The 13,829-nt window shown below is 42.0% G+C and overlaps 1 protein-coding gene and 1 long non-coding RNA gene across 2 annotated transcripts; one reads left to right on the forward strand and one right to left on the reverse strand.

Annotated features, from left to right (window-relative positions):
• Window positions 1–548: 548 nt before the first annotated feature.
• Window positions 549–2,458, reverse strand: LOC135492709 (uncharacterized). Its single transcript, XR_010448104.1, has 2 exons — window positions 1,452–2,458; window positions 549–1,135 (listed from the first exon to the last, which is right to left on the reverse strand). It is a non-coding gene; the product is annotated as an uncharacterized LOC135492709 (long non-coding RNA).
• A 218-nt stretch (window positions 2,459–2,676) lies between these two features.
• On the forward strand, window positions 2,677–13,230 carry LOC135492097 (peptidyl-prolyl cis-trans isomerase FKBP3-like). Its single transcript, XM_064778273.1, has 8 exons — window positions 2,677–2,772; window positions 3,731–3,840; window positions 4,714–4,815; window positions 5,499–5,594; window positions 6,318–6,462; window positions 8,954–9,015; window positions 10,524–10,618; window positions 11,419–13,230. The coding sequence occupies exons 2-8, from the start codon at window positions 3,733–3,735 to the stop codon at window positions 11,477–11,479; spliced, it is 669 nt and encodes a 222-aa protein (XP_064634343.1). The 5' UTR covers window positions 2,677–2,772; window positions 3,731–3,732; the 3' UTR covers window positions 11,480–13,230.
• Window positions 13,231–13,829: the final 599 nt, after the last annotated feature.

Genomic DNA, 13,829 nt, shown 5'->3' on the forward strand with positions numbered 1-13,829 from the left:
TCTCTGTAGAAAACCGTAGTAAAAGCATTTACTAGTCTATAAATATTAGCCATTGTGGTCAGTGTGGCCTAGATCCATGGCCTCCAAGGCTGATCAAGCAGAATTTACCCGCTTTTGTATTTCAGAATTTTCTGTCTCCAAGATACCCTGCCTGTCGAGGCGATTCGAGCAACAATCTGCCCGGGTTTCTGTCTAGCAGTTCTCCATCTCTTGAGATGAACTGCTTGCCACAGCTGATGTGCTCCATCTACCTGAGGTTTTTCGGTTTTAAGGTCCCAGGGCCTCCTTCAGCACCACCACACCTCGTAAAAACTTCTCCATTACAAACAAGTAGGGAGGGTGGAAGCTTGCCTGCCAGGGGCTGTATGATCGCGGGCCATTTAGATCATTATTTATCGACAGAGAGAGCACATCCTCGATTCATCCCAGCATGAGCCGGGACGAATCGTTGAGTGACCTCCCCGTAATCAGGCACTGGCCATCTAGAGCCCGCTATGAGGGTGATGTCTAGTATCTTGAAGAAAGTAGAGAGGAAAAAGGATACGAAGTTGTCAAAAAATTAATTTATTGCACTGCGTAAAACTTCACCAGAGTGACATAACATGAGTATAGCAGGAAAGACCTGCTTCAATCTGGACATGTGCTAGGAACAAGACTGTATGTCTTTGAACATGTCATTTTCCATCTGACCACCAGACAATGGGAAAGCTCTTCCCCAAAGACGCCGACCTGTTTTAACATAAGTTATTCACAACCACAGTGTGTCTCAGAATAGTCTATCACAGCTCAATTGAATTGTCTTATATTCCAAACCATCTGGTCTGGCATATCTGCTGGCCTATCGCTTCAGAAATCAGAAACTGACAGACAACAGCAATGAAATTTATCGGACATATTTCCGGGCTTACTTTGGATAAGGACCACAGTCCTTCCCAAGGATTCTCCTGCATCATCTGGAGTACATCACATCCTTTTGTTTCCTCCGCGCTCGCTTCAGCTCCTCCGGGGAGAGAGACTGGTCAAGCCCTGGCCTCGGTTCATCGAGGAACGGACTGGTGGTGTAGCCGTTGTTGTATATAAAGAGTCTTCTACACGCCTCCCACACCATGAACATGGTGCCCGCTTGAGGGACAATCTGAAATCAACATGAGGACAACGTCAAAAAGAGCAAGAAGGTCAAAATGGCCTGTATCACTTTATTTTTTATTCCAAATTGTCGAAAAAAATAACGGGCCAAATTCATCAAGGACGTTTAAGGTTTAGACGTGGGTAACTTCTCTCTAATCAGTTTCAGGGCCTATTGATATTCTGTGAAGATTTACATGACGGACCTGAACCTGTCTATTCAGTAGTTAAACGCTGTTTTGCGCTAAACGCCCTCTATGAATTTGGCCCAACATGTCCTTTTCTGTTCTTTTTTGTAAAGTTGTTATAGGCACTTCTACACTTACCCTTATAAGTGTTGGTGTGAGACCATTCCAAAGACTAAGAATCCCTTTCTGCTGGACAGATCTGGCGAAGGCCTGGAAGACTCCATTGAACTTGATATCAACACCGCCACCATCTGGGAGCACCTTGCTTTGAGCCTGCAGAGAAGACATAAGAGACTATAGTACGGAGATGGTCTCTCGGAAGGACAACATCATTTCATTTAAAGGAACAACTTAGGCGTGGGATTTACCAGGTCAGATTGATAAGGGGCGTCTTCGGAATTTGCCTGGGGAACTGGGCACCCAGGCTGTGGAACTCACTTCCGGCCTGGATGCGTGATCCCATTGGCAACAGCGCCTTCAAAAAACACCTTAAAACTCACCTTTTTATTGAACACTTCGACACCAGCACCTAAATGTTTTAATCTCTAAGAATGTTTTAATCTCTATGTACAATTTTCTCTTTGAGTATGTGTTGTTTTTTAAATTGTACAGTGCTTTGCAAATGATTTTCATTCAAAAGCACTTTTAATATAATAAATTATTATTATTATTATAATACCGCTGCCATCCCTGCTTGCCCCTATGTTCCACCACTTGAAGTATCACACTTATGCTGATCTCCAATGATTTTCACCAGTGTTCCAAGGCACTTTTGGACCTGGTTTGTGAATTTCAGGCAGGCCTATGGTTTCAACTTGTTGTCCTTCCGATACGTTAATACCGATCCAGATGGCCAAAGCAAGCCAGTAGGGAAGGGAAGGTTGAAGGTTCGAGCTCCACGGAACTCTTTTCAATATATTTTGATTGGCCAGCTGCTAGCTAGCTAGATATAGCGCGTAACTGCTGCCTTACCAAGCGCCTAGTATTAGAGATAGGAGAGTGGAAGTAAAGAGCGTCTCAGCGACAGCATGAGGAAACCAGCCCTGTAAAAATTATCTCCTAACCATCCCCCACCAACTAATGGAAAATGCCTTAGATGCCGGGGGGGGGGGATGGATATTTGATGAGGGGAGAGTTTCTGAGGAATAGTTTATTGACTTGGCTGAAACGGAGTCACATTCTGTAGTTTTTTAAGATAAATTGGTGAAATTTATAACTTTTTTACAAGACGATCTTTGTCGTTGTGAATAAAGAGAACGTTCTCTTTCCACTTTGACCGCGGAAAAATATTCATATGGCGCCCCATAGAAAATGAATCGGCATTCCTCCATACGATTTTGTACATTGCCGAATACACAGCGAGGGTTGCCGAGTTTGAGAATTTATAAATCCGCACCGCATGCACGTGGATCTGTTTGTTTTCACCTTTTTGCATGTTTTGAAGTTGAAAACACTTAAGGTAACTTAGACATGGTTGTAGAGTAGATTGTTGTGGTCAAGATGAAATATGTATTTTCATTGTTTATCGATGATTTATGAATGGAAAAAGAAATAATTCACTTCCAATTTCAGTCCCCAACATTTACCTCCAATGTTCAGTGTAGTGTAGAAAGAGAAAATGTCCCCCAGGAAATAGTGTCCGGCACTATCGTGTTCTGTCGGTTTATCTATGGTATATGGTTCTATTCTAGGAGCGACTTAGCCTCAATTAGAGTGACGAAATTAATAGGCCTAAAGGGCATTTATACAGCAAAAGAGCGGCAGTGAATTCTTCAGTTGTTGAGTCGGCCCCTTGCCCTGGCCCTGCCCTACTCTACGCCTACGTCTATGCTCTCTCAGGTGCTGCACCCAGACAAAATCATTTTTCGGTTTTAGCACTCGGACAAAAAGTTAGCACCCGGACAGCTTCATAGAGTTGGTAATTGATTTATTGTTGGGGCTCCTGGAAAGATTTTGCTGCCAGTTAGGACAGAATTGAAATTAAGTCATGGAGAGTTCTATAATATCACAATATCCTTATTACAACCTGTCATGGAGAACACTGGGCCCTGCAGGTGTGCAGAAAGACCCGCCACCTGTGCATAAGTGTCATTCAAGTGTTGGAATGACTTGCACCAGGTGAACGAAATACCTATTGTATTTTGATGGGTGGTTTGAGTGATTGTCGATACTGATTGATCATGAAAGGATTTTTATATAATAGTCTGAATAATAGTTTTTAATTTTGTCTGCAGCTGTTGTATTCTTAAAGGGAACTGGAACCGCCGAGCGATTTATTCAACTTTTCCTACCCTTGAAATTGGCATTCACTTCGTTGTGAAAGAGTTCTAATTGCTTTAGGTTTTCAAGTTCTAGCCAAAATGGTTGTGCCTCTGGTCAACCCTTAATCGAATGTGAATAAATTTCGTCCATTTCAGCCATGGCAGACAATGACGTGACACCGAAGTACACTCCCGAGCAGCTGGCAGGCGATGGGGTCAGCAAGAAGGAGCTGTGTGGATATCTGCAGGAAATTGCTTCATTCCAGGTTTGTTCTTTAATTAGGCTTTTAATGGAAAAATGTCTTTTTCCAATCTTCCATCACAATGGCTGATATTCATAAAAGACTAGTAAATGCTTTTACTTAAAACTTCATGTACATTTACACTAGCCATCTCTGTAGAAAACTGTAGTAAAAGCATTTACTAGTCTTTATAAATATTAGGCAATATTTTTTTGGGGGGGGGGTAAAAATGAGACTCCTTAATTTCATTTTTCCACATCTTCCATCACAATGGCTGATATTCATAAAAGACTAATAAATGCTTTTACTTTAAACTTCATGTACATTTATACTAGCCATCTCTGTAGAAAACTGTAGTAAAAGCATTTACTAGTCTTTATAAATACATGTATTAGCCAATATTTTTTGGGGGGGGTAAAAATGAGACTCCTTGATTTCTTTTTTCCACCTCAAAAATGCAAAGGAAGCGGACACTGTTTAAAGATTTATTCTCCAAGTGCTAAATATTGGTATTCTGGCATATGAAAAACTTGAGATCATCATCAACAAGCGAGTCTGTTGTATGCAGGGCCATTTCAGTTCAGCTGGGATGGCTAATTTTGGTGTAATATATTTCCAATTGCTCTATGGTATTATCTGTTTGCAAAAAATTCCTCTGAACACCATCATCGTGGCAACAGGACTTCAAACTTGTGGGGACATTCTCAAAGTCCAACCGGAAAAAACGTTCTATCTTTTTTCAGTGGTCGAAAAATAGGGGGTTCAGGTGGGTGGGCTACCCTTGGATCCGCCCTTGAGTGGTATTTAATTTAGAACGGTGGTACAAATATTGCTCTTTCTTACTAAGTAACCGGACACTAGCATGATCTGCAATAATGCAATTTCATTCTGCTTCAGTTCATGCAAACGAATGGTCTCAAGGGATCCCTAGCCAACGTTGCCAAGAAGAAATCTAAAACTCAACTGATTGAGGACCACAATAAATTGTTTGAAGAAAAGGTAAATATATGTTTCGAATTTGACCCAAAGGCCCCCCCCCCCCAAAGGGAAAATGTATAAGTAAGCTGAATCACTGGTCATGTGAAATCCCCTTTCAAATAGACCGCTTTTGAAAACAAATTTCGGCCATTTTGAAAAGGAGTTTTCACAGGCACCGTAAGTTTACCATGACATAAAAGTTTAATAGACAGCTTGCGAAAACAAATTTCGGCTATTTTGAAAAGGCCTTTTCATAGGCAGCGTAAGTTTACCATGACATTGAAGTCATGTTTTAAATCAATCAGCACCGAAAGCATTCAAAATATGTGACTCGCTCTACCAAAACTAGGCGCTTGTCGTATCTGAACTTGACAGGTTGATACGGACTTGTTGTTCATTTCCCTATTGTAGACCTTTTGTGAAATCTATCACAAACTGATTTGGTCACATTCAACAAAAGGTCTACAATAGGGAAATGAACAACAAGTCCGTATCAAACTGTCAAGTTCAGATGCGACAAGCGCCTAGTTTTGGTAGAGCGGGTCACATATCATGAAAATTGGAAGACATGCACAGCTTCAAGTAAATTGCTTGAATAAGCTTGTCTATTTGTACTCCTATTCCATGGTATAAAAGGTCTTTTCAAAATGGCCGAATTTTATTTACGCAGGTCGTCCGTTGATTTCTCCATTTTTTGTCCACAGGCGTTCAGGAAGGAGGGAGAGGAAGACACGACGCAGAAGAAGACGGCTGATGTGAAAACGATTACTGAAGACACGAAGAAACTTACTGTGCAAGAGGTGAGTCTGAACCATCGGTTGTTGTTAAAAGTGTCCCTGCATGAGCCCAGTCCTACCCCTTCGCAGTGGAGTAAATACCGCGTCGCGCCTAAAAATGATGTCATTTCACAGAAATATGCTAAAATTGAGACATCAGAAAATGAAGTGGTTGATCTTCTTCTTCTTCTCGTTCGCTCTAGACAGTCAAGTCCGATCTTCTGATGTATTCTATGGTGTTTCGCAGCTGTTGGAGGTCTCCATAGAGCTGGTCTTGTAGGCTGGTACCTTCTGGCCAGATGTCTTTTCTCAGAGCTGCCAATCTCGCACATCTTGTCAGGATGTGTGCCACGGTCATCGGTTCCGTGGCACATGGGCACATGGGTTGATGAACTGATGTGATTACAATATCATTTGTGGAGTGTCTGATTTAGTTATCACAATATTTATCAGTGAAAACTGCCTAAACAGTGCTAACAATGTTACACACGATTTCCTGATCAGTTTTGCTTAAATTTAATGATATCCGAGTCGTGAATAATTGATATCAAGCTTAAAATCTAGTGATGTCTATTGCCTTATGATGAAAGAATTTTATCTGATGTACCTTGCCGAAATACACGTCAGTCTGAAGGCAACTGGATGAGATCCTGGGAAGTGCAGCGTGTGTGATAATATGCTATTGGTGAATGGTAAGGACGTCTCTTTTCTGTTATCCTGTCATTCTGATTTTTTTTCTGCGTGCAGCCCGAGGAAGGTCCTCCAAAGTATGAAAAGCGAATTCTCAAGAAGGGAAACAAGCGCGATTATCCAAAGAAAGGCGACACCATTGAAGTCTGGTATACAGGAAAATTACCAAATGGAGACGTCTTTGATACCAATGTCACTAGCAGTAAGTAAACGTACACCTCGAGGCCTAGTTTGTTGGGTCCAAGGTTCAAGTCTACTCGGGTTGCTGCCTTGGCAAGCAATATGGCAGTGCAGTTAGCGTTACCATGGCGCTAGCCTATCTGTTGCCAAGCGATATCGAATTTAGCTGCAGTCTGACTCCGAAGTATTTTGCCTAAATATTTATAAGCTTAAAATCTAGTGATGTCTATTGCCTAATGATGAAAGAATTTTATCTGATGTACCTTGTCGAGATACACGTCAGTCTGAAGGCAACTGTGACATGCAGAGGTAGCAAGCTCAAATAAGTCATTCTTGATATCAGAATATCAAGTTACCAGGCTCTCGAGTTGCCTCAGATCAATATCGTCAGGTCCAGTCAGATTCTAGTACTGATGCAAATTGCCTGTATTATCACTGGAATGCAGCTGATCTTCGGCAAAAGGTTGAAATGGGGATTATAGTCGGAAGCCAAGGCCAGGCTAAAAGTTATAAAGAATCATTATCTTGACCCTTTAACTGCCAAATATCTCTATGGAGAGCATAAGGGGTCCACGACTCCGCACCAGCTAGCCCTGTGACCCCTTGGCAACTCCTAGTCCTACCTTGTCTTGTTTAGTGCTTGCCTTTCCAGATCCACAGTCCTCCCCTAGGTTTCCCCTTCAATTTCCCTTGGTTCCTGGTGGTGTCCATTGCAGAACTCTGTGGCGAACTATGTTGCCAGATATCAAACGAGGCCTATTGAATCTGATCCTAAAGGGTTTTGCCTAGTGTGGCGAACTATGTTGCCAGATATCAAACTAGGCCTATTGAATCTGATCCTAAAGGGTTTTACCTAGTGTGGCGAACTATGTTGCCAGATATCAAACTAGGCCTATTGAATCTGATCCTAAAGGGATTTGCCTAGTGTGGCGAACTATGTTGCCAGATATCAAACTAGGCCTATTGAATCTGATCCTAAAGGCATGAAAGGGATTTGCCTAGTGTGGTGAACTATGTTGCCAGATATCAAACTGGGCCTGTTGAATCTGATCCTAAAGGGTTTTGCCTAGTGTGGCGAACTATGTTGCCTGATATCAAACTAGGCCTATTGAATCTGATCCTAAAGGGTTTTGCCTAAGTGATATGTGGGTCATGAGAGTTAAAGTCAAGTATTAGTAATGTCTATTGCCTCATGATGAAAAAACTTGATCTGATATCCCTTGCAGAGATACACGTCAGTCTGAAGGCAAATCTGACATGATGATATAACAAGATTCAGTTCAGGGGGATACACTCCTAGTCGCTTAACACTATGAAATCCAGGATAAACTCCGGGCTGAGGAGAATAGAAGGAATGAATAGAAATACATGTACTTATATAGGGCGCCTTTCCGTGGTCCACCACGCTCAAGGCGCCACCCCCCCCCCCCCAAATAGTCCTCAAACAAGGTGGTTTTGAGTTGCCTCTTAAATGATGTTTCTGGCAGAGCTCTGATGGAAAAAGGAAGTTTGTTCCACAGGTATGGGCCACAGCATGAGAAGCTGCAGTCACCACACCTGGACTTAGTTCTACTGATTTTCAGCGCGTTGAACGTGCCGCTTGTCGCCACTAGCAAATCTGACAGGTACATCGGACCCCACTGCTCACTACTGTCTTGTGTACAAGAGTCAGAATTTTGTAAATGACTCTTGCCTTGACAGGAAGCCAATGGAGCTCGCGGAGCAGTGGGGATGAGCCATTCGCCCCGCAGACTAACTAACAACGCTCGCGCTTCACAACAATCGTAATTCAATTCAAAATTTATGTTTGAAGGCGTCTTACATCAATGTGAGGTCGTGTTCTTTGGCGATAAAACCCCTGCCACTCCGCTGCTCTACTCCCCTACAGTAATGAAACCAACTCTGCCTAAAGTTGAGGCCATCTTCTTATTCTGTTGACACATTTTAGCGTGATTTCTGACAATTATTTCTCTCTCTTTTGTTTTGCACACCAATGCTTGACCCTAGCTTGAAAAATGTGCGCAGATTGAGATTGTGCATATTTATACTTTTGGGATATCAAACTTGGCTTTTATTTGATGCTGATGGGTTTTGTCTATTTAATGGGTGATATGAATAAAGACTAGCAAATGCTTTTATCTAAATCTCCATGTACATTTACACTAGGCCTTTCTGTACAAAACCGGAGTAAAAGCATTTGCTAGTCTTTATTCATATCACCCAATATCTGGGACATGAATACTCAATATCAAGCTAAAAATCTAGTGATGTCTATTGCCTAATGATGAAAAATTTGATCGGATGTACCTTGACGAGATACACGTCAGTCTGAAGGCATATTTGACGTCTTATTTTCACCAGAAATTTCAGTAGGTGGCTTTTGGTTTATAGTTATAGAAGGGTGGTATCGTTGTTTGCAATGTGTCTGCAGTCAATTTTCAGATGATAGCCAGTTGTTTGGGAGGTAATCCCAGTAGTTTGTTACTCAAGTCTTATTTTCTCTAAATTTTCAGCAAAGAAGACCAAGAAAATCCCCTTAAGATTCAAAGTTGGTTCTGGTAAAGTAATCAAGGGGGTAAGATTAGAAATCTATACAGTGTAATGATACTCTAGATTCGCCGATCTAAGACTGCTTCAATAATTGCTATGAAATCGACACTGACGCCAAGCTGAAACTGACATCCTTGGATAATTTCGTGTCAACAACTATACAAATACAGTGGAACCCCGGTAACACGACCACCCAAGGGACTAAGCCGAAGTGGTCGTGTTACCGGGGTGGTCGCGTTAGTGAATTTAAGAATCATAAGTAGGTTTTCCCGCCAAAACATCGTCCTGCTGTGTGTACATTGACATGCATGAATGACTACGCCACCGGGTGATTCGATAATTTTGTGTGTATATTACGAATAAAAAATCATTTTCTTGAGTGTTTTGCGTTTAATTTGCAACTTATGTAAATGAGTAAATAAACTGACGAGAGCTAATTAGACCAAACATTACATTAAAACTTGAGCATGCTAATTAGAACAAGCATGTAATTCACACCATCAGCAGCTGCCCTTCTTGATGTCAAGCTAATATTCCCGCTAACATTGAGAGAGGTGATGTGAGAAGATGTTGAGAATTCTTCCTGATGTCTTCCTGCTTTAACTTCAGCCAATTTGAACTGGTACTGATTAAATCATCTTTTTAATAACGTATTTTATCAACATTACGACGTAGTAAGCATTCTTTACTTTGAGTATCGGTACTCTTACTAATCAACATAATTGATTTGTCCTAAAAACTACGTGTGCATGCCTCTTGACATCATTTAATACTAAATGATGAAAACACAAACCGTGAGTCGAAAAGAAAGTTTATTCTTCATTTTATTTGCGTTTACATTTGATCAAACTCACTTACACATCATTTATTTTCATATGGATTCCCATGTGTTCGAGGTGCTAATTATCAACACGGATTTGCGAGAAGGTGCCAATTGATACGATGCGGTCATGGTTGATTACGGCAATTAGGCCTCATGGTCGCGTTAGCGGGGTTAATTTGCAGTTTGGGACCGACCAAGCTGGTGGTCGCGGTCTGGGTACCGGGGTGGTCGTGTTAGCGAGGGCCAGTTAATGGGAATTAGAGAGAAAACCATTCGGGACCGGAGAATTTTGGTCGTGTTCGCGGGGTGGTTGCGTTACTGAGGTGGTCGCCGACCGGGGTTCCACTGTACAATCAAAGCAGCAGAAGAACTTAACCCTTTAGCTGCTGCAGCCATTTTTCACCTCGCGCTGCCGTGGGCTGACAATGGATACCAATAATGATCAGTCAAGCTTACTTATATCGAAATGGTCAAAACTATTCAAAAATGTCGCCATCTGTACTATTCGGATGAAACTAATAATCCTGGAGTGCCCAGTTTGGCGTGTTAAGAGAGGGTGGGCCGAAACGATGGTGAATTGGTTATGACGTGCAATGCACGTCACCGGCACGAAATGGAACTGCTTACGTGACGTACCATGCACGTCACCCGCAGTGAAAGAGTTGGGAGTTCTTGGTCATTGCTGTAAATGTATCTCTTCATCTTTGCAGTGGGATGAGGCAGTGAAGTCGATGAGCTCGGGAGAGAAGTCCGAGTTTATCATCAAGTCCGAGTGGTGTTATGGAAAGAAAGGTCTAGAGGGGAGGTATCCTTTTTGTGAAGAAATTGTTATGAGAATTCAGGGCCATGGTTAGTTATGGGTCCTGCAGGGTCTTTGTTATGTATAGTTGCCAGGGCCATGGTAAGTTATGGGTCCTGCAGGGTCTTTGTTATGTATAGTTGCCAGGGCCATGGTAAGTTATGGGTCCTGCAGGGTCTTTGTTATGTATATTTGCCAGGGCATGGTAAGTTATGGGTCCTGCAGGGTCTTTGTTATGTATATTTGCCAGGGCCATGACCTAGTACACCTTGCTGCCTGGAGGTCTACTGACATGGCCCTCATAAGATCAACAGGTGAAGAGGAATTTCTGCTATCCTGGATTTTAGAAGTGATCCATGTTGTGTAAACTGGGCTGGCATGTGGTTCCAACTGGGCCATTTGAAAGCAAACTTGATGGTCTGCTGATAGTTTTTCAATTTTGGCCATGGCAATCAATTCTGATCAAGATACAGCTTATGGAATGAGCAGGAACCTCTTCAATTAGTCGGATGTTAGATTTGCGTGGAGAGGTGGTTGGCTTCGACTCGGAGAGGGGGGAGATCCTCGGAGACGTGGCTGCAGATCCTCGGAGATGTGGCTGCAGATCCTCGGAGACGTGGCTGCAGATCCTCGGAGACGTGGCTGCAGATCCTCGGAGACGTGGCTGCAGATCCTCGGAGACGTGGCTGCAGATCCTCAGAGACGTGGCTGCTGATATTTGTAGATCACCATTCCATATTCAGTTCGACTAACTTCAACTTCTAGCAAATCAAATCAGTTGAACAATTTCTTAACCCTTACCTCAGTATCAAACCAAACACAGACCTGACTTTCGAGATCGAGCTCTATGCAATATTACAATGCTAACAGTGCGGGGAGTGACACGGTGGAGAAGAAAACAGTTGGTCAGGATTATCTTTGGACAGTTTCTACTTGAATTTCCTTTAAAATAAACAGGTTAAAACCCTAGCTGGTGCACTGTAAACTATTTACTTTTATATCGAATTATCATACATGTTGCAGGGCAAAAAAACAAAGGCTTCCCTTGTGTTGTTTTATTCAGCAATGCCTGCAAGGCATGTACTGGGTGTTAAAAAATAATCTTGTTGAATTTAAAGATGAATCTTTTTTTTTTTTAAACAATGTTTTCTCAACTATTTCCTTTCCCGGGACAGACCAGCTCGGCGAGCTGGAAGGCTGGCCAGGTTCATGGCAGTCTGGGGAATGGTTTCTCCGGGGTGTCTATACAGGAGGTCGGTTACCAACCAACTATTTAAGACAGCTGCCTGAAATTCACATGACGCCATTAATCTACAGTGCACCCAGTCAGTGGGTTAAATCTGTGTTCATACTATCTTTTGTAATTATATTGTATAGATGCATCTATGCAACGTGTTAAGAAAAAGTGTACTTCCGATGTTTGAAAATTTGGTACGGCAGGTTTTGTTGTGGTATGCTACGTACCATATTTCCAAGGAGCAGGACAAGTTTGCCGTTAAAGGGCTTGGGAGAGTTTTATCCGGTGAATTCCATATCAGAGTGGGTTAAAAATGCTGCGGGGCGGTAGGGGTTTAAACTGAAGCACGGATAAGAAAGTGCATCATTTGAAGAGGTTTATGTGATACTGAAATCTGGTCGGGGAGGGGGGGGGGGGGTAAGTCATCCTGGTTTTGTTATTTGGTGTGTTCATATGACTGTTGGACTTGAGAAGGAAAAAGATGAAGAAGAATTTGTTTTTATCAAAGCGCCAACACATATTGTGCTAGGCAGAGGTAGGGACAACTTGGGTGAGGGATTTAGAGGGCCAGGAGGATGATAATCCCCTGTGTGCTGCACATTTTCTACATAAAATGTAGAAACATTCCAAGAATACTGCAAGCTGGGTAAAATTCGTAACTGTTTTTATTTTTGCGATTTAGGAGGCAAACGCAAATATTCGAATGCTAATGAGTTTAAAAACTCATTTATTTCAACTGTATTGTATCAACAATTAAATCTTCGGCATCAAACGTGGAATTCAGTCGACGCCGAATGAAAAAATAAGCAAAATCGTGAACTTTTGGCTTAGCAAACATTACCTGGTTTTCAGTTAGCAGATGACAATTTGTATGCCTCTTACTTTGGTTCTTTCAGATGTGCTATTATTTCAATATTTCATTGGTCACAATCGATACGACTGCTAGATAGTTTTCATCCCAAAGCTGTTGACACCTCAATTATGTGAAAACCAGACTTTTTATGTTTACTTGCAAAAGATCCTGTTGTGATTGATATTTTGGCCATTTTTATACCCTCATTACGTTTTCAAGAATACTTGATTTTCCCCAGAACAGTGCAGAAGTTCATTCTCTTCTCAAAAGTCACTTTAGAACTAGTCGGGGGTTTAAATATTGGGGGCTTTTGAACTTTTTCCCTTGGGTTTATAACTTTTCTCCACATTCTTCGAGTTTTTGGTGTGTCCTGCCTCTGGATTTTGGTCTCTTTGGGAAATTGGAGACATTTTTCTAATGATTTTGTTTGCCGTGCTTGTGTTTGCTGGGTTTTATTAAAAACTGCAATAAAAAAGTCTTGTTGTGTCCTGTTATTCAATTCATGTTTAAATAAATGAATTGAATCCACACCTTGTTTGCTCTCATTTTGTCCATCTCATGTCCTTGGTCTTGTAAAGGGACTCTGTTGGCAGGAGCCAGGTAGGTACAAGTAAGTTACATCAAATCACCAATAGGGGTCTCTCTTTTCTCACAGTATATCGACACTTGCACCAGGAATATATGTGACCCGTCACAGCAAAACCAGGCGCATGTCGCACTGAGCTTGGCAGGTTGAGACGGACTGTTTGTTCATTTCTCTGTTGTCTGCCTTTTGTGAAATATGAGCACACCAATTTCTTCCATTATCTCCGGGTGTCATCTAGGCTCATCTTCTGTGCGACATGTGCCTGGTTTTGTCGAGACGGGTCACATGATGTGTCCTGCCTTCCGTGTTAATAAGATGATCGACAAGTGGCACAGTGCTTTGAAAGCAGGGCTCAAAATCAGGAGGTTGTGGGTTTTACTCTTGTCAGGATCACTGCTGTTTCATCATTTTCTCAAAGAGCAAGACACTGAACCCGAACACAAACAAATGCAGAAAAGAAATTTGTGCATCTCTGCAAATACCCTTTGGCACAAGTTGGTAACCATTATCAAAACTTTATATTAACCTAGCATTTGCTCCA

Source organism: Lineus longissimus, chromosome 8, assembly GCF_910592395.1.
Source record: "Lineus longissimus chromosome 8, tnLinLong1.2, whole genome shotgun sequence".
NCBI classification, from domain to species: Eukaryota; Metazoa; Nemertea; class Pilidiophora; order Heteronemertea; family Lineidae; genus Lineus; species Lineus longissimus.

Bases quoted from the DNA above. Each gene is read 5' to 3' on its own strand.
- LOC135492097 (XM_064778273.1), top strand. From the start codon at position 3,733: ATGGCAGACAATGACGTGACACCGAAGTACACTCCCGAGCAGCTGGCA. The intron at 5,595-6,317 runs GTGAGTCTGAAC...TTCTGCGTGCAG, and splicing joins AGAAACTTACTGTGCAAGAG to CCCGAGGAAGGTCCTCCAAA. The intron at 10,619-11,418 runs GTATCCTTTTTG...CCCTTACCTCAG, and splicing joins AAGAAAGGTCTAGAGGGGAG to TATCAAACCAAACACAGACC.